The 20,446-nt window shown below is 52.0% G+C and overlaps 1 protein-coding gene across 5 annotated transcripts in view; it reads right to left on the bottom strand.

The window, feature by feature from the left end:
* The window catches only part of SSH3 (slingshot protein phosphatase 3), a 45,852-nt gene that overhangs the window by 15,655 nt on the left and 9,751 nt on the right, over positions 1 to 20,446 (bottom strand). For all 5 annotated transcript variants that reach the window (XM_073346831.2, XM_073346835.2, XM_073346833.2 and 2 more), the window contains 5 exons: positions 15,000 to 15,194; positions 14,546 to 14,639; positions 14,170 to 14,298; positions 13,761 to 13,807; positions 13,182 to 13,328 (listed from right to left, as the gene is read on the bottom strand). In XM_073346831.2, the coding sequence (XP_073202932.1) occupies positions 13,182 to 13,328; positions 13,761 to 13,807; positions 14,170 to 14,298; positions 14,546 to 14,639; positions 15,000 to 15,194 (612 nt within the window). The remainder of the gene's footprint in view (positions 1 to 13,181; positions 13,329 to 13,760; positions 13,808 to 14,169; positions 14,299 to 14,545; positions 14,640 to 14,999; positions 15,195 to 20,446) is intronic.

The raw sequence follows: 20,446 nt of genomic DNA, 5'->3' as shown, positions 1-20,446 counted from the left end.
CGTTAAGATGAATGGTATAGAGACCATCGCGTTAGAAGACTTGGGAAGTGCAATCATGCTGATCTCAGGAAAGCTGGTTGGGCAGGACCAACTATCCCGGGCCAAACGCTCAGGAATATCCTGTGTGCATGGGGATGTCAGTTACTACCCAACCATCCCCGTAAAAGTAGAAGTTCTCGGAAACCCCACTAAGGTGACAGTGGGAGCAGTTCCGAAACTCCCCTACCCAGTCCTTATTGGATGAGACTTCCTGGGATTTGATAGCCTACTCCCTGGGGAGAAGGTGGAAGAAAATAATGAACCCGGGACCCAGGAGGTGGCCCAGATAGATAACGCCCCCCGAGCCTTCCACGAATTTGGCCAGGATTTGTTCTCCCCACTGGGAAAGCCCCAGAAGACTCAGAGGGAATGGAGGCAGATAAAAGGAGGGGAACGAGGATCTTGACCCAGTACCAGAAATCTATGCTTGTAGAGGAAAGAGGTGGCTCAACGGACAGCGGGGCAGGGCAGGAGGTCAACGAACTAATAGCTGGACCTAGTTCCCTGGGGGTTTTCCCCGAGGGGAAGACAGAGGTAGATCCCCCTGAGTTTGGACAAATGGGGACCTCACTCGGGAATTTTGGTCAGGATCAGGCCAATGATCCAATATAAAGCAATATTCATAAAGAAGTAGTTGAGGTAAATGGGGTCCCTGTCGAGGGGAGAGTCAAGGGCCCAGGGCCATATTATGTGATTAAGGGTGATCTGCTACACAGAGTAGTCCAGGTCCAAGAGCAAGTCATAGAACAACTCTTGGTCCCACAGAAGCATCAGAGGGGCATGATGGATCTGGCCCACAGCCATCTGTTCAGGGGCCATCTAGGGGTAGATAAGACCCTTGATCAGATTCTGCAGAGGTTTTTTTGGCCTGGCATCTATGCGGCGGTCCGGCAATATTGTACCTCCTGTCTGGAATGTCAGTTACATGAGCCCCGACCACACCTAAGGGCCCCTTTGGTACCTCTACCAATTATTGAAATCCCATTCAAGCAAATAGCTATGGATCTAGTAGGGCCACTGGAGAAGTCAGCCCGGGGTCATCAGTACATTCTGGTAGTACTAGATTATGCCACCCGATATCCTGAGGCCGTACCCCTACGGAACACCATGTCCAAGACCATAGCCAAAGAATTAGTCCGGATTTTTTCCAGAGTAGGGATACCTAAAGAGATCCTGATGGACCAAGGGACCCCCTTCATGTCTAAGTTAATGAAGGACCTATGTACAATACTCCATATATGGACCCTCAGGACGTCAGTCTATCATCCCCAGACCGATGGTCTTGTTGAACTCTTCAATAGAACACTGAAGAACATGCTACAGAAAGTGGTTAGTCACGATGGGAAAAACTGGGACGCCCTGCTACCTTACTTGCTGTTTGCTGTATGGGAGGTTCCCCAAGCTTCCACTGGATTCTTCCCATTCGAGCTGTTATATGGTCGCCACCCCAGGGGCATATTGGACATGGCCAAAGAGGGCTGGGAAGAACAGCCGAACCCCGGGAGAAACATCGTTGAACATGTGTTAATAGCCAAAGTCGCCCCCCTTGTGTGCGAAGACCTGGAGAAGGCTCAAGGGGCCCAATGGACATACTACAATCGCCAAGCAATGACCCGGAAGTTCCAGGTGGAAGACCGGGTAATGGTGCTCATACCCACGGCAGAGAGCAAGCTCCTGGCCAGGTGGCAGGGGCCATATGAGATAATAGAAGCCATAGGAGAAGTTGACTATAAGGTCTGACAGCTGGGTTGCCGGAAGCTGGAGCAGATCTACCATATAAACCTGCTGAAGCCATGGCAGGATAGAGAAGCGCATGTGGTTGTGCTAGGGGCACCATCCCCTAAAAGCGACCAGCCCGACCAAGTGCGAATATCCCCGGAGTTGACTCCGGAGCAACGAACTGAAGTGATCAGCCTGATTAAACGCAACCAGGATGTGTTCTCAGAAAAGCCAGGCAGGACTACTGAGGTTCACCATCACATCCTCACAGAGCCTGGAGTGAAGGTGAACGTCAAGCCATACCGGATCCCAGAGGCCAAAAGCGAGGAGATCAGGACAGTGGTCAGGAAAATGCTGGCCTTCGGAGTCATTGAAGACTCTCATAGCCAATGGTCAAGCCCAGTGGTTTCAGTGCCTAAGCCGGATGGCAGCGTGAGGTTCTGCAACGACTTCCGAAAGCTGAAGGAGGTATCCCAGTTTGATGCGTACCCTATACCCTAGATAGATGAGCTAACCGACAACGTTATCATATATAGCACCAACTGGGAGACACACTTGGAGAAGGTGGAGGCAGTGCTGGATACCCTGAGGAAGGCGGGGCTGACGGCAAACCCCTCCAAATGTTCACTCAGGCTAGATGAAGCCAAATACTTCAGGTATATAGTGGGGAGGGGTGTGGATGAGGCCCCAACTCAACAAGTTAGAAGCTATACAGAAGTGGCCCCAACCACTCCGAAAAAACCAGGTCAGAGCATTTCTGGGACTAGTGGGGTACTCTAGATGGTTCATTCCCCACTTTGCCACCAGGGCATGCCCATTAATGGACCTAACGAAAGCTCGGGGCCCAGACATAGTAAGATGGACGACCGCAGCTGAAGACGCTTTTTCAGATCTACGGACGGCCCTCTGCACTGACCCCGTACTCGTGGCCCCAGACTGGGGGAAGGAGTTTATCCTACAAACCGAGGCCTCTGATGTAGAGTTGAGGGCAGTACTTTCACAAATGGTCGGGGATGATGAACACCCCATCCTCTTCCTTAGTAGGAAGCTCCTGCTTAGGGAACGGAAATACGCCGTTGTCGAAAAAGAATGCCTGGCAGTAAAATGGGCTGTAGAAAGCCTCTGCTACTATTTACTGGGACGGAGCTTTACCCTTGTCACGGACCATGCTCCTCTGCAGTGGATGCACCAAAATAAAGACAAAAATGCGAGAGTGACGAGATGGTTCCTGTTGCTTCAACCCTTCCACTTCAGAGTACAACATAGGTCTGGAATCCAACATGACAATGTGGATGGCCTGTCGAGAGTGCCCTGTTTGCCAGCCCAAACCCGTAGTGTTGAGCGGGGGGGGGGGGGAATATATGGTAAACCCAGGACAAACAGCTACAAAAGGGGGGTAGTAATTAGTCCCAAGAGATTAAAAGGCCCCTCCCTATCCACTGAGGAGAGAGAACCAGGGGGCAATAAGGTTCAGCTGGAAAAGGGGCTGCTAGGGAACCAATTAGGGTCAGCGGACTCCAACTACTTGGGACCTTTTTAAACCCTCCCCTGGGTGGTAGGAGGGGGAGAGTGAGGGAGTGAGAGGAGCAGGGAAGCTGCCAGCAGGCTGTTTGCAGCAAGACACCAGACCTTCCCAGTAGGGAGGTTGCACTCGCTCCCCAGAAGGGAAGGAAAACCAGCACAAGGGACTGACTGAGGAGACGAGTAGCAGGACCCTGTGCCACCTGTAAGGATTCACCTTGTCCGAGACCTGAGTGTCCAAGGCTAAAAAGGACTGAGCCTGCTGAAGCGAACAAGGTATTTTGCCTCACCTTGTTTTCCCTATAAATGTATCGCAGTGCAGTGAGCTGCGATGTACGTGGGAAGCTGCGGGGCACGGTCCCAAACGAACGACGGATCGGTACATACTGCGAGTGTCCAGTGGAGCAGGGGCTGGATGCTCCAGGGGGATGCTTGGGGGTTGAAGCGTGCCTGTTGCTCATCTGCAGAGGGACAGCGGTGTCTGTGCAGGCTGAGAGTGGGGCGATTGTATTGCTGGTGGAGTCACGGAGCTGATTTCTGGCAGGCACAGACCAGGCTCTCTCATGCTAAGGGCAGGTGGTAGTTTAGGTGCTGCACAATCCTGGGTACCGCCAGGAAGCGTCCCAGGGACTTCGGACACTATCTGTACTGGGGCTTCAGAACAGACAAACCAGCAATTCAAGGAGATATTCAGACCTGTTTGACCTGGATCCCTCTAGCAACAAACTTGTGCCATGAAAGCAAAAAAGCACAGGCCACCATTCGCGAGCTGACCCCTATGGACTACAACCAAAGTGCACCGCTGCAGTCATATCATGAAGCATCACAACCCGTAAACCCGCCCACGCAGCTGTGTGCTGAATGGAACAAGTCAAGCAGGAGACAGCAAAGTCCACAATGATCAGCTCCAACACCAGGAGCTGACATAGCCACAAAAACGCTGGAACATGGAGAGACAGCTGGATTCTGGGAGATCAAATGTACTCTTAACCCTTTCCCACCACACTACCCCTTCTTCCTGAGCCTCTGCCCTCGTGCCACCTCTTCCCCCCAAGACCCCGCCCCCATCACTCACCCTTACAGCCGGTAAAATGTGATGGGGCCATGGCCCCTGCTCCCCCGTTTTCTGGTACCCTTGCTTCAGGGTGGGAGAACAGAAGTGGCTGTTTGACTTCTTTGATTCCTGCATGGAGGTACCCACGCTGTGAAGACAGGCCAAAGCTGTCGCACTACTCAAGCCACAAAGACCCTAAACTCTGTAACATTACCACTCAAGAGCCTTATTCTGCTTACCCTACAACAGGGGTGGGCAAACTACAGCCCGCCAGCAGTTTTAAGTTGGCCATTGCGCTCCTGCTGGGAAGCAGGGTCTGGGGCTTGCCCCACTCTGGCCGGGAAGCAGGATCGGGGGCCACTCCATGCAGCTCTTGGAAGCAGCAGCATGGCCCCGCTCCGGCTCCTACGCTCCAGCTCCAATGGCCCCCTCCGGCGCGCCAATGGAAGCTGCAGGGGCAGCGCCTTTGGACGGGGCAGCGTGCAAAAGCCGCCTGGCTGCACCTCCCCATGGGAGCCAGAGATGAGACATGCTGCTCCTTCTGGAAGCCGCATGGAGCCTGCCCCCCTGAGCCTCTCCCCATGCCCCAACCCCTTGCCCCAACCCCTTGCCCCAGCCCTGATCCCTCTCCCACCCTCTGAAACCCTTGATCCCAGCCCAGAGCACCCTCCTGCACCCCAAACCCTTCATCCTCAGCCCCACCCCAGAGCCCACACCCCCAACCGGAGTCCTCACCCCCCCCCGGGACTCCAATCCCCCACCCCAGCCCTGATCCCCCTCCAAACCCCTTGATCCCAGCCTACAGCACCCTCCTGCACCCCAAACTCTTCATCCTCAGCCCTACCCCAGAGCCCACACCCCCAGAGTCCTCACCCACCCCGGCACCCCACTGCCCCACCCCAGCCCAGAGCCCCCTCCCACAACCTGAACTCCTCATTTCTGGCCCCATCCCAAAGCCCACACCCCCAACCTGAGCCCTCACTCCCTCCCGCAACACAACCCCAATTTTGTGAGCATTCATGGCCCGCCATACAATTTCTATTCCCAGATGTGGCCCTTGGGCCAAAAAGTTTGCCCACCCCTGCCCTACAAGCTATATGAACAGACAATAGCAGATGGAATAGCACCAGCAGTAGAAGGCCAGTTGACTGATGACCATGCCCAGGACCTTCCTGCCTGTGGCCAAGTTGTAAACCTAACTCAATACATCGAAAATGTCTTCAAAGCCTGTAAAATTAAGAGAAGTTGTGCTGTTGACCTGTCAGTTACTTATAACCCTGTTAACTGTTGTGTGCTTCTACTGAAGTAGCAAGGTGGCCCAAGTCACCTCCCTGCTCAAAAAGTGACTTTTTTTGTTGTGATGGATGGCCAGAAAAGTCAATGTCATTCTCAATGGAATGGCTTGCCCCAAGGTTCCGTGGCGTCACCCTTTCTGGTTTATGTCTACACAAATGACCAGCTGGAATTCCCGATGTGTGAAGATTTATTTAGGCAGATGATCTTTGCATCACTACCCAGTCGGAAAGATTGGAGGACATTCTAACTGGCTTCCTGAGTGTACTATCACACATGGATCCTGAATGCCAGCCCTACCAAGACACCAGCTTATGCCTTCTACCTGAAACACCATCAGGCCAAGCAAAACTATCGTGGGCTGGTACAATCCTTGAGCTCTATGAATATCCAGTGTACTTAAGGGTCACATTAGAATCATAGAATATCAGGGTTGGAAGGGACCTCAGGCGGTCATCTAGTCCAACCCCCTGCTCAAAGCAGGACCAATCCCCAACTAAATCATCCCAGCCAGGGCTTTGTCAAGCCTGACCTTAAAACTTCTAAGGAAGGAGATTCCACCACCTCCCTAGGTAACGCATTCCAGTGTTTCACCACCCTCATAGTGAAAAAGTTTTTCCTAATATCCAACCTAAACCTCCCCCACTGCAACTTGAGACCATTACTCCTTGTTCTGTCATCTGCTACCACTGAGAACAGCCTAAATCCATCCTCTTTGGAACCCCCTTTCAGGTAGTTGAAAGCAGCTATCAAATCCCCCCTCATTCTTCTCTTCTGCAGACTAAACAATCCCAGTTCCCTCAGCCTCTCCTCATAAGTCATGTGTTCCAGTCCCCTAATCATTCTTGTTGCCCTCTGCTGGACTCTTTCCAATTTTTCCACATCCTTCTTGTACTGTGGGGCCCAAAACTGGACACAGTACTCCAGATGAGGCCTCACCAATGGCGAATAGAGGGGAACGATCACATCCCTCGATCTGCTGGCAATGCCCCTACTTATACATCCCAAAATTCCATTGGCCTTCTTGGCAACAACAGCACACTGTTGACTCATATCCAGCTTCTCGTCCACTGTAACCCCTAGGTCCTTTTCTGTAGAACTGCTGCCTAGCCATTCAGTCCCTAGTCTGTAGTGGTGCATGGGATCCTTCCGTCCTAAGTGCAGGACTCTGCACTTGTCCTTGTTGAACCTTATCAGATTTCTTTTGGCCCAATCCTCTAATTTGTCTAGGGCCCTCTGTATCCTATCCCTACCCTCCAGCGTATCTACCTCTCCTCCCAGTTTAGTGTCACCTGCAAACTTGCTGAGGGTGCAATCCACACCATCCTCCAGATCATTTATGTAGATATTGAACAAAACCGGCCCCAGGACTGACCCTTGGGGCACTCCACTTGATACTGGCTGCCAACTAGACATGGAGCCATTGATCACTATCCGTTGAGCCCGACAATCTAGACAACTTTCTATCCATCTTGTAGTCCATTCATCCAATCCATACTTCTTTAACTTGCTGGCAAGAATACTGTGGGAGACAGTGTCAAAAGCTTTGCTAAAGTCAAGGAACAACACGTCCACTGCTTTCCCCTCATCCACAGAGCCGGTTATCTTGTCATAGAAGGCAATTACATTAGTCAGGCATGACTTGCCCTTGGTGAATCCATGCTGACTGTTCCTGATCACTTTCCTCTCCTCTAAGTCCTTCAGAATTGATTCCTTGAGGACCTGCTCCATGATTTTTCCAGGGACTGAGGTGAGGCTGACTGGCTGTAGTTCCCAGGAACCTCCTCCTTCCCTTTTTTAAAGATGGGCACTACATTAGCCTTTTTCCAGTCGTCCGGGACTTCCCACGATCGCCCTGAGTTTTCGAAGATTTTGGCCAATGGCTCCGCAATCACATCCGCCAACTCCTTTAGCACTCTTGGATGCAGCGCATCTGGCCCCATGGACTTGTTGTCGTCCAGCTTTTCTAAATAGTGCCGAACCACTTCTTTCTCCACAGAGGGCTGATCACCTCCTCCCCATACTGTGCTGCCCAGTGCAGTAGTCTGAGAGCTGACCTCGTTCATGAAGACAGAGGCAAAGAAAGTATTGAGTACATTAGCTTTTTCCATATCCTCTACCACTAGGTTGCCTCCCTCATTCAGTAAGGGGCCCACATTTTCCTTGACTTTCTTCTTGTTGCTGACATACCTGAAGAAACCCTTCGTGTTACTCTTAACATCTCTTGCTAGCTGCAACTCCAGGTGTGATTTGGTCTTCCTGATTTCACTCCTGCATTCCCAAACAATATTTTTATACTCCTCCCTGGTCATTTGTCCAATCTTCCACTTCTTGTAAGCTTCTTTTTTGTGTTTTGTGTTTAAGATCAGCAAGCTGGTCGCTTGCCATATTTACTATTCTTTCTACACATGTGGATGGTTTGTCACTGTAACCTCAGTAAGGATTCTTTAAAATACAGCCAGCTCTGCTGGACTACTTTCCCCCTCATGTTATTCTCCCAGGGGATCCTGCCCATCAGTTCCCTGAGGGAGTCAAAGTCTGCTTTTCTGAAGTCCAGGGTCCGTATTCTGCTGCTCTCCTTTCTTCCCTGTGTCAGGATCCTGAACTCGACCATCTCATGGTCACTGCCTCCCAGGTTCCCATCCACTTTATCTTCCCTACTAATTCTTCCCAGTTTGTGAGCAGCAGGTCAAGAAGAGCTCTGCCCCTAGTTGGTTCTTCCAGCACTTGCACCAGGAAATTGTCCCCTACCCTTTCCAAAAACTTCCTGGATTGTCTGTGCACCACTGTATTGCTCTCCCAGCAGATATCAGGGTGATTGAAGTCTCCCATGAGAACCAGGGCCTGCGATCTAGTAACTTCTGAGAGTTGCCAGAAGAAAGCCTTGTCCACCTCATCCCCCTGATCCAGACTCCCACCACGACATCACCCTTGTTGCTCACACTTCTAAACTTAATCCAGAGACACTCAGGTTTTTCCGCGGTTTCATAGCGGAGCTCTGAGCAGTCATACTGCTCCCTTACATACAGTGCCACTCCCCCACCTTTTCTGCCCTGCCTCTCCTTCCTGAACAGTTTATATCCATCCATGACAGTGCTCCAGTTATGTGAGTTATCCCACCAAGTCTCTTGTTATTCCAATCACATCATAATTCCTTGACTGTGCCAGGACTTCCAGTTCTCCCTGCTTGTTTCCCAGGCTTCTTGCATTTGTGTATAGGCACTTGAGATAACCCGCTGATTGTCCCTTTTTCTCAGTATGAGGCAGAAGCCCTCCCCTCTCACGCACTCCTGCTCGTGCTTCCTCCCAGTATCCCGCTTCTCCACTTACCTCAGGGCTTTGGTCTCCTTCCCCCAGTGAACCTAGTTTAAAGCCCTCCTCACTAGGTTAGCCAGCCTGCTTGCGAAGCTGCTCTTCCCTCTCTTCGTTAGGTGGAGCCCGTCTCTGCCCAGCACTCCTCCTTCTTGGAACACCATCCCATGGTCAAAGAATCCAAAGCCTTCTGTCCGACACCACCTGCGTAGCCATTTGTTGACTTCCACGATTTGACAGTCTCTACCCAGGCCTTTTCCTTCCACGGGGAGGATGGACGAGAAGACCACTTGCGCCTCAAACTCCTTTATCCTTCTTCCCAGAGCCACGTAGTCTGCAGTGATCCACTTAAGGTCATTCTTGGCAGTATCATTGGTGCCCACGTGGAGAAGCAGGAAGGGGTAGCAATCAGAGGGCTTGATGAGTCTCGGCAGTCTCTCCGTCACATCGTGAATCCTAGCTCCTGGCAAGCAGCAGACTTCTCGGTTTTCCCGGTCGGGGCGGCAGATAGATGACTCAGTCCCCCTGATGAGAGAGTCCCCGACCACCACCACCCGCCTCCGCCTCTTGGGAGTGGTGGTCGTTGAACCCCCAACCCTAGGACAGTGCATCTCATGCCTTCCAATCAGTGGAGTCTCCTTCTGTTCCCTTCCCTCAGATAGAACGGTGGCACTCAAAGAGCACATCAAGAAACTGAAAAAGAAAGTGAAACTCCAGGAATTGCGTACTCCAAAAACTGGCCCACATAAAAGGGGAGCTCACCCCAAAGCACACCAACTGACCAGTCTTGCCCTGTGGTACTAGCTCCAGAGTGCTGTGCTCCATATGGTCCAGCATGAGCTATGCACACAAAATTGTTACAGAAACTCAATCAATCCCGCAGAATCATCACAGGCACTTTTAAACTGTAGCTATACTGCCTTGCAGGGACTACACCATCGTCAGTGAGGTAGAAAGGAGAGACCAAAACAGGTGTATGATCCCAGATACCCACTGCACGGACACATTCCACCATCATAAGAACGGCCATATGGGTCAGACCAAAGGTCCATCCAGCCCAGGATCCTGTCTACCAACATTGCCAATGCCAGGTGCCCCAGAGGGAGTGAACCTAACAGGTAATGATCAAGTGATCTCTCTCCTGCCATCCATCTCCACCCTCTGACAAACAGAGGCTAGGGACACCATTCCTTACCCATCCTGGTTAATAGCTTAACCTTCATGAATTTATCCAATTTTCTTTTAAAGTTTGAATTTATCCAGTTCTCTTCATCGATGAGGCTGAAGTCCCGAAAGAGCTTTGTCTCTGAAAACCCTTTACCCCAAATACCTCTGTGGCAAGCTCCAGAGTAATAAAGAGGCAGAAGAACTTGGAGAACCAAATTCCTTCACAACCACTCCCTCCAGGCACGACCTTGAACGAAAACCCTGCGTTGCGGATCCCCAAGGGCAGTGCAACACCCCCAAATTTGAACAATCTCTTGGGGGACCCCCTTTGTGGTGCCAGACACTGAAGCAGTCTCCTTCTGGGGGAAGGGATAGCTCAGTGGTTTGAGCATTGGCCTGCTAAACCCAGGGTTATGAGTTCAATTCTTGAGGGGCCATTTAGGGATCTGGGGCAAAAATTGCGGATTGGTCCTGTTTTGAACAGGGGGTTGGACTAGAGGACCTCCTGAGGTCCCTTCCAACCCTGATATTCTATGATTCACAGGGCAGGCCATATGGCCTCCCTGCCACCTGAGCCTGAACCTCTGGGGCTCTCTGCTCAGCTTCCCTCCTGAGAGGCAGGGAAATCCCCAGCCCTCTGGGGTCATTGGTTGCTAGGTGTCAATGTCCTGGTGAGTGGGCTTTCCATTGTCTTCTCAGATGTTCCATTGATATGAGTTGGCCTCTGCTAGTATTAGAATAGGAGGGTTGGAAGGGACCTCAGGAGGTCATCTAGTCCAACCCCCTGCTCAAAGCAGGACCAATCCCCAATTTTTGCCCCAGATCCCTAAATGGCCCCCTCAAGGATTGAACTCACAAATCTGGGTTTAGCAGGCCAATGCTCAAACCACTGAGCTACCCCCCCCCCTTTTTTAACAACCCATTCAGTCCGCTCTGTCAGCTAGGCCATATGAACGAACACACACACACACACGCACCATGTCTCAGCCTTCACTGAGAGCAAACTTTTCTCCCCACACCAGGTCGCCATGCAAGGTATAGGGGAAACTGAGGTACACACAGGGCTCGTAAAAATACTACAGAAAATTCCTGCTCTGTCACACACAGATGTACTCTAAATCGAGTGAGAGCTGGGGTGGCAGAGACAGGTGACAATACGATCAAGTGGAAGCTGAGGAACAGCCCCAGATGTGAATGTGAAGAGCCTAGGCAAACATCTGAATGCTTCCCCCGTCAACATCTGTCCTCCTGAGGAGCTGTTTAAGATTAGAGACACCACCAGGTCATGGTTGCTGTTTTGGAATGATAAGCTATGATGATTATCTCAGAGATGCCCTCCACACTTCCTTTTCCAGTGCCCACACGTGACCCAAGTTACATATGATCGTTCCCATGCATGTCTTTGGACCTCTCCCCCACACTCACTCCTTTTGTAATGGACTCTGCAAGAGGCAGTTTATGTTGCCACCTAGAGCAGAGGTGGGCAAACTACGGCCCACGAGCCACATCCGGTCCACGGGACCGTCTTGCCCGGCTCCTGAGCTCCTGGCCCAGGAGAATCATAGAATATCAGGGTTGGAAGGGACCTCAGAAGGTCATCTAGTCCAACCCCCTGCTCGAAGCAGGACCAATTCCCAGTTAAATCATCCCAGCCAGGGCTTTGTCAAGCCTGACCTTAAAAACCTCTAAGGAAGGAGGTTCTACCATCTCCCTAGGTAACGCATTCCAGTGTTTCACCACCCTCATAGTGAAAAAGTTTTTCCTAATATCCAATCTAAACCTCCCCCACTGCAACTTGAGACTATTACTCCTCGTTCTGTCATCTGCTACCATTGAGAACAGTCTAGAGCCATCCTCTTTGGAACCCCCTTTTAGGTAGTTGAAAGCAGCTATCAAATCCCCCCTCATTCTTCTCTTCTGCAGACTAAACAATCCCAGCTCCCTCAGCCTCTCCTCATAACTCATGTGTTCCAGTCCCCTAATCATTTTTGTTGCCCTTCGCTGGACTCTCTCCAATTTATCCACATCCTTCATGTAGTGTGGGGCCCAAAACTGGACACAGTACTCCAGATGAGGCCTCACCAATGTCGAATAGAGGGGAACGATCACGTCCCTCGATCTGCTCGCTATGCCCCTACTTATACATCCCAAAATGCCATTGGCCTTCTTGGCAACAAGGGCACACTGCTGACTCATATCCAGCTTCTCGTCCACTGTCACCCCTAGGTCCTTTTCCGCAGAACTGCTGCCTAGCCTATCGGCCCCTAGTCTGTAGCGGTGCATTGGATTCTTCCGTCCTAAGTGCAGGACCCTGCACTTATCCTTATTGAACCTCATCAGATTTCTTTTGGCCCAATCCTCCAATTTGTCTAGGTCCTTCTGTATCCTATCCCTCCCCTCCAGCGTATCTACCACTCCTCCCAGTTTAGTATCATCCGCAAAGTCAGAGGGCGGGGAACAGGGGGGTTGAATGGGGGCAGGGGTCCCGGGGGGGTGGTCAGGGGACAGGGAGCAGGGCAGGGGTCCCGGGGAGGGGGCACTCAGGAAGGAGAGGGGCAGTTGAATAGGGTGGAGGGTGGCTGTTAGGGGTGGGGGGTCCAGGGGCGGTCAGGGAGAAGAGGTGGTTGGATGGGGCAGGGGTCCTGGGGGGTAGCAGGGGGTCCAGGGGCAGTCAGGGGACTGAGAGAAGGAGGGGTGGATGGGGCAGGGGTCCAGGGGACCATCAGGGAACAGGGGCAGTTGGATGGGGCAGGAGTCCCGTGGGGGCTGGGCCATGCCTGGCTGTTTGGGGAGGCACAGCCTCCCCTAACCGGCCTTCCATACAATTTCAGAAACCTGATGTGGCCCTCAGGCCAAAAAGTTTGCCCACCCCTGACCTAGAGGCTGCAGCCCACAGTGCAGGCACAGAGAGGACAAAGGTCCAATTGCCACTACCATCTTGGGGATCTCATTTAGCTCCAGTGACAGAGGCCGGGGTGCGTGGAGCGGACAAGGCAGCAGCTCCCCAGAGATGGGAGGGGTGATTCGCCTGGTTATCAGCACATGTGCGATTCCTCCCCGCAAGCCTCCCGCTTACCGGACAGCCGAGATGAAGTGATATGTCTCCTTCCAGTAGGGCAGCAGCTGGGAAGCCTCTTCATCATAGAGCCGCACATTCAGGTAGGTGAAAAGTGCCGGGAAGAAGTTATCGATTTCCCGGGTCACGTTGAGGATGTGGCTGATTCTGACACAGAGGAGGAGTGAGGGAGGTGCTGGGGGCTCCCCAGTACTACCGCACCCCGAAACACCCTACTCCCAGTGCCCATCCCAGCAGGCAGCCTTGGAGACAAGCTGCCCTGCCCCCCCACTAGGAGCACCAGCAGTGCAGTGAGGCAGTGCAGGAGGCAGGTTTCAAAGTCAGCTCAGACAGCCCCTTGCATCCTGGAGAACAATAGGCAGGCAGGGGCAGGGGCCCTCCAAGACACCCATCCCCCAGCACCTGGGCTCCAGTGTTTCAGGATGGCTGTGGGGACAGACCTTGCCCTAGGAGCAGCAGCAGACTCACTAACCTCTCTACACTGTCTGGCCACTGCAGGGCAATGGAAAGATGCCCTGGGTCAACACGGGCCAGGTGAGGAATCTTCCCCCAACCCTCCCCCAGGGCCGGAGCACACACCTGTTGCGCTGCAGCTCCTCCAAGTTGGCTGCGTTCCACTCGGAGCCCTAGAGACAGGCAGAGAGGGGGACAGCAGGGTGAATGGACGAATGGGGAAATCCGGGGCAGCGACTGCAGCCGCTCCCTTAGCGCTTTCTCAAGGAAAGTCCAACCCCCAGGGGGCTACGTCCAGCCCTGAGTAACTGCAAGAGCTCCTCCTGCTGGGAGAGGATGGAACTGGAGTAGTTGGGAGCTCCCCTAACAACCAGTGCTTCTGCCCCACTTCCCACAGTGCCCCCTTCTGGGAGAGGCCAGAACTGGAATAGGTGGGAGCTCTCCCCACAGCCTGCATTCCTGCTCCACTCCCTGCAGTGCCCCCTGCTGGAAGAGACCAGGACAGAGCTTTCCCCAGCCTCTGGCAGCTCCTCACTAGGTACAGGTGATCGAAGATCTTGGAGGGACGATCCATCTGGGCCATGATGAGCAGCATCTCATTGTCAATGAACTCCTTGTACTCCTTCAGGCTGCAGCTAGTGCGGCGCTCCAGCTCCGTGCGGATCTGCAAGGGGAACAGAGCATCAGAGGGAAGATCCCGCTCTGGCCCCAGGGCGGGAAGCAAGGTTGGCTGGTTACTCCCACTTCCCCCTAACCCATACATCCTGCCCCTCTTTCCTTCCCGTTCCCGCAGCCAATCACTTCCCAGGCCCATCTTTACCCAAAAATGCATGCCCATCTCCATCTTCCACCCCAAACCCCTTCCTCCACCACCCACTCCTCCACCTCTCCCTCCTCCCCATGCACCCCACCTCCTTGGAGGTGATGCTCTCCAGATCAGCCGTGGCCATCAGCTCACGCAGTTTGGCCCGGATCTTCCGCTCCATAAGCTCACGCTCTGTTGGCCTGGGGCACAGAAATAGGTAGGGTGTCAAAGCCCACAGGGCTCCCGGATTCTGCCCCCAGACCCCACCCGCCTACTAGGGTTTGGCTTAGATTCAACCGATTCACACACTCTAGGGAAGATTCAAACCTGGTGCTCCAGCAAGGGGGTGAGAACTCTTTTCCAGCCAATCAGCATCCAGCGTTCGAGGCTCTTATGTGGAGCCCTGCCTTGTCCAGATCCCCGCTGGCTGCCAAGGTGAGGACTGCCCCAGGGAGAGGGGGACATCTGTGGCTCGCTGAATGAAGCTGGTGGGGGGAGCCCCCCTGGCCTCCCACCCTGTGCCGATACCACCCCTCCCCGCCCACAGCGCTGGTACTGACTGGTCAGAGAAGAGAGCAGGGGAGTCGGGCCGCACGGACTCCAGGTCGGACATGGCCAGCCACTCATTGATGCAGCTCTGCTCTGAGGCTATGGTGCGCTGGTACCACTCAGCCCAGCCCAGAGCGCTGCCCCCGGGGAAGTGGTTGTTGTGGACAGCTTCATTGCATGCCTTGTGCAGCACCTGCAGCACCGACCTGGGGGAGGGGAGCAGACAGACATCAGATTGGAGACACAACAAGCGCAAGGCACAGACCCCTGCCCACTGGGAGGAGAGGGGGTCCTCCCCATGTGGGACCCCACCTGCTCCCCTGCTGCTTGGCTAGTGCCTGGGAATGGGGCATCTGCACTAGAACTACTTTACTGTCACAGCCCCTGTGAGACAAATGAGAGGGGGGAGAGCTCCCTTTTGTGGGCACCCAGCCAGCCAGTTAGCTGCAAAATCCCCGTTTGTAGCTATTCTCTACTTGCTTAGAGGTGGGTGTTGGTAGTCAGGGACTCTCTCCTCAGGGCGACTGAGTCATCTATCTGCCACCCTGACCGGGAAAACTGAGAAGTCTGCTGCTTGCCAGGAGCTAGGATTCACGATGTGACAGAGAGACTGCCGAGACTCATCAAGCCCTCGGGCTGCTACCCCTTCCTGCTTCTCCACGTGGGCACAAATGATACTGCCAAGAATGACCTTGAGCAGATCACTGCAGACTACGTGGCTCTGGGAAGAAGGATAAAGGAGTTTGAGGCGCAAGTGGTCTTCTCGTCCATCCTCCCCATGGAAGGAAAAGGCCTGGGTAGAGACTGTCGAATCGTGGAAGTCAACAAATGGCTACGCAGGTGGTGTCGGAGAGAAGGCTTTGGATTCTTTGACCATGGGATGGTGTTCCAAGAAGGAGGACTGCTAGCCAGAGACGGGCTCCACCTAACGAAGACAGGGAAGAGCATCTTCGCAAGCAGACTGGCTAACCTAGTGAGGAGGGCTTTAAACTAGGTTCACCGGGGGAAGTAGACCAAAGCCCTGAGGTAAGTGGGATACCGAGAGGAATCACGAGCAGGAGCACGCAGGTCCTGCCTCATGCTGAGAAAAAGGGAAGATCACCGAGTTATCTCAAAAAGAAAAGGAGTACTTGTGGCACCTTAGAGACTAACCAATTTATTTGAGCATGAGCTTTCGTGAGCTACAGCTCACTTCATCGGATGCATGCCGTGGAAACTGCAGCAGACTTTATTTATACACAGAGAATATGAAAAAATACCTCCTCCCACCCCACTGTCCTGCTGGTAATAGCTTATCTAAAGTGATCATCAGGTGGGCCATTTCCAGCACAAATCCAGGTTTTCTCACCCTCCACCCCCCCCTTATCTCAAGTGCCTATATACAAATGAAAGAAGCCTGGGAAACAAGCAGGGAGAACTGGAAGTCCTGGCACAGTCAAGGAATTATGATGTGATTGGAATAACAGAGACTTGGCGGGATAACTCACATGACTGGAGTACTGTCATGGATGGATATAAGCTGTTCAGGAAGGACAGGCAGGGCAGAAAAGTTGGGGAGTGGCACTGTATGTAAGAGAGCAGTATGACTGCTCAGAGCTCAAGTATGAAACTGCGGAAAAACCTGAGTGTCTCTGGATTAAGTTTAGAAGTGTGAGCAACAAGGGTGATGTCGTGGTGGGAGTCTGCTATAGACCACCAGACCAGGGAGATGAGGTGGACGAAGCTTTTTTCCAGCAACTCACGGAAGTTACTAGATCGCAGGCCCTGGTTCTCATGGGAGACTTCAATCACCCTGATATCTGCTGGGAGAGCAATACAGTGGTGCACAGACAATCCAGGAAGTTTTTGGAAAGGGTAGGGGACAATTTCCTGGTGCAAGTGCTGGAAGAACCAACTAGGGGCAGAGCTCTTCTTGACCTGCTGCTCACAAACTGGGAAGAATTAGTAGGGAAGATAAAGTGGATGGGAACCTGGGAGGCAGTGACCATGAGATGGTCGAGTTCAGGATCCTGACACAGGGAAGAAAGGAGAGCAGCAGAATACGGACCCTGGACTTCAGAAAAGCAGACTTTGACCACCTCAGGGAAATGATGGGCAGGATCCCCTGGGAGAATATAACATAAGGGGCAAGGGAGTCCAGGAGAGCTGCCTGTATTTTAAAGATTCCTTAATGAGGTTACAGGGACAAACTATCCCGATGTGTAGAAAGAATAGTAAATATGGCAGGCGACCAGCTTGGCTTAACAGTGAAATCCTTGCTGATCTTGAACACAAAAAAGAAGCTTACAAGAAGTGGAAGATTGAACAAATGACCAGGGAAGAGTATAAAAATATTGCTCGGGGATGCAGGAGTGAAATCAGGAAGGCCAAATCACACCTGGAGTTGAAGCTAGCAAGAGATGTTAAGAGTAACAAGAAGGGTTTCTTCAGGTATGTTAGCAACAAGAAGGAAGTCAAGGAAAGTGTGGGCCCCTTACTGAATGAGAGAGGCAACCTAGTGGCAGAGGATGTGGAAAAAGCTAATGCTTTTTTTGCCTCTGTCTTCACGAACAAGGTCAGCTCCCAGACTACTGCACTGAGCAGCACAGCATGGGGAGGAGGTGACCAGCCCCCTGTGGAGAGAGAAGAGGTTCGGGACTATTTAGAAAAACTGGATGACCACAAGTCCATGGGGCCGGATGCGCTGCATCCAAGAGTGCTAAAGGAGTTGGAGGATGTGATTGCAGAGCCATTGGCCATTATCTTTGAAAACTCATGGCGATCCGGGGAAGTCCCGGACGACTGGAAAAAGGCTAATGTAGTGCCCATCTTTAAAAAAGGGAAGGAGGATGATCCTGGGAACTACAGGCCAGTCAGCCTCACCTTAGTCCCTGGAAAAATCATGGAGCAGGTCCTCAAGGAATCAATTCTGAAGCACTTAGAGGAGAGGAAAGTGATCAGGAACAGTCAGCATGAATTCACCAAGGACAAGTCATGCTTGGCTAAACTAATTACCTCCTATGACGAGATAACTGGCTCTGTGGATGAGGGGAAAGCAGTGGACGTGTTGTTCCTTGACTTTAGCAAAGCTTTTGACACGGTCTCCCACAGTATTCTTGCCAGCAAGTTAAAGAAGTATGGATTGGATGAATGGACTACAAGATGGATAGATAGTTGTCTAGATTGTCGGGCTCAACGGGTAGTGATCAATGGCTCCATGTCTAGTTGGCAGCCAGTATCAAGTGGAGTGCCCCAAGGGTCGGTCCTGGGGCCGGTTTTGTTCAATATCTTCATAAATGATCTGGAAGATGGTGTGGATTGCACCCTCAGCAAGTTTGCAGATGACACTAAACTGGGAGGAGAGGTAGATACGCTGGAGGGTAGGGATAGGATACAGAGGGCCCTAGACAAATTAGAGGATTGGGCCAAAAGAAATCTGATAAGGTTCAACAAGGACAAGTGCAGAGTCCTGCACTTAGGACGGAAGAATCCCATACACCCCTACAGACTAGGGACCGAATGGCTTGGCAGCTGTTCTGCAGAAAAGGACCTAGGGGTTACAGTGTACGAGAAGCTGGATATGAGTCAACAGTGTGCTGTTGTTGCCAAGAAGGCCAATGGCATTTTGGGATGTATATGTAGGGGCATTGCCAGCAGATCGAGGGACGTGATCGTTCCACTCTATTCGACACTGGTGAGGCCTCATCTGGAGTACTGTGTCCAGTTTTGGGCCCTGCACTACAAGAAGGATGTGGAAAAATTGGAAAGAGTCCAGCGGAGGGCAACAAAAATTATTAGGAGACTAGAACACGTGACTTATGAGGAGAGGCTGAGGGATCTGGGATTGTTTAGTCTGCGGAAGAGAAGAATGAGGGGGGATTTGATAGCTGCTTTCAACTACCTGAAAGGGGTTTCCAGAGAGGATGGATCTAGGCTGTTCTCAGTGGTAGCTGATCACAGAACAAGGAGTAATGGTCTCAAGTTGCAGTGGGGGAGGTTTAGGTTGGATATTAGGAAAAACTTTTTCACTAGGAGGGTGGTGAAACACTGGAATGCGTTGCCTAGGGAGGTCGTGGAATCTCCTTCCTTAGATATTTTTTAAGGTCAGGCTTGACAAAGCCCTGGCTGGAATGATTTAGTTGGGGATTGGTCCTGCTTTGAGCAGGGTGTTGAACTTGATGACCTCCTGAGGTCCCTTCCAACCCTGATATTCTATGATTCTGTGCTTTACCTGTAAAGAGTTAACAAGCCCACAGGTAAAAGGAAAGGAGTGGGCACCTGACCAAAAGAGCCAATGGGAGGGCTAGAACTTTTTAAAATAGGGAAATAACTTCTCTTTGTCTGTGTTGTGGTTCTCCGGAAAAGAGCAGAGCAGCAATGCTGTATGCAGCTTTAAAACCAGGTATGAAAAAGCATCAAATCATACCTCAACCCTACTTATCTGAAACCCCAAATATGTAATAATCAGCGAATGTCTAGGAAGACGCTATTAGGGTTATTTATTTTATTTCTTATTGGCTTGTGGACTCCTTTGTGCTAACCCCAGATGCTTTTGTTTGCTTGTAACCTTTAAGCTGAACCTCAAGAGAGCTATCTTGATACTTAATTTTTGTAATTGTTTTTTTAAGATCTAGCAAAAAGCTTGGGTTCCAAATGTATTTCCTTTCATTTGGGGTTTAATAAAATTTACCATTTTTAAGAACAGGATTGGATTTTTGTGTCCCTAAGAGGTTTGTGCAGATGTTGTTTAATTAGCTGGTGGCAACAGCTGATTTCCTTTGTTTTCTTTCTCAGCTTTTCCCTGGTGTGGGGTGGGGGTGAAAGGGCTTGAGGGTATCCCAGAGGAGGGAATTCCCAAGTGAGCCTTCCTGGGTCCCAAAGAGGTTTTTGCACTTGGGTGGCTACCCATCCAAGGTCAGAGAGAAACCGTGACCTTGGGAGTTCAATGCCAGCCTGGAGTGGCCAGTATTAATTTTTAGAATCCTTGCGGGCCCCCACCTTCTGCACTCGAAATGCCAGAGTGGGGAATCAGTCTTGACATCCTGTTCCATTGATTGCAGGGCTTCGGCACAGGGACACATAAGGGGGAAGAGATCCCCACAGATATCCCTCCAACTCCTGTGGCCACCACATCTCCATCCCAGGGCAATTCCCACAGATATCCTGCCACCACACCTCCACCCCAAGGTAATCCCCACAGACATCCCTCTGTCTCCCACAGCCACCACACCTCCACCCCAGGACAATCCCCATAGATATCCCTCTGCCCCAGTGGCCCTGACAGCTCCCCCAAAGGAAACCCCAGAGGTATCCCTCTACTTTCTGCAGCCATGACACCTCCTCCCTGGGGCTATCCCCAGAGATATCCCCTGTTTTCCAAGTCTGATGGGCGGAACAAATGGAAAGCTCACAGTCCAGCTCAAATCCCATCTCTCCCACTCTGTCCCTAAACCCTTGTTCTAGTGGGTCCCAGCCACAG

Source organism: Lepidochelys kempii, chromosome 6 (assembly GCF_965140285.1).
Source record: "Lepidochelys kempii isolate rLepKem1 chromosome 6, rLepKem1.hap1, whole genome shotgun sequence".
Lineage (NCBI taxonomy): Eukaryota > Metazoa > Chordata > Testudines > Cheloniidae > Lepidochelys > Lepidochelys kempii.
Note: the sequence above shows the minus strand (reverse complement) of the source record. Positions and strands in the feature narration are given on the sequence as shown.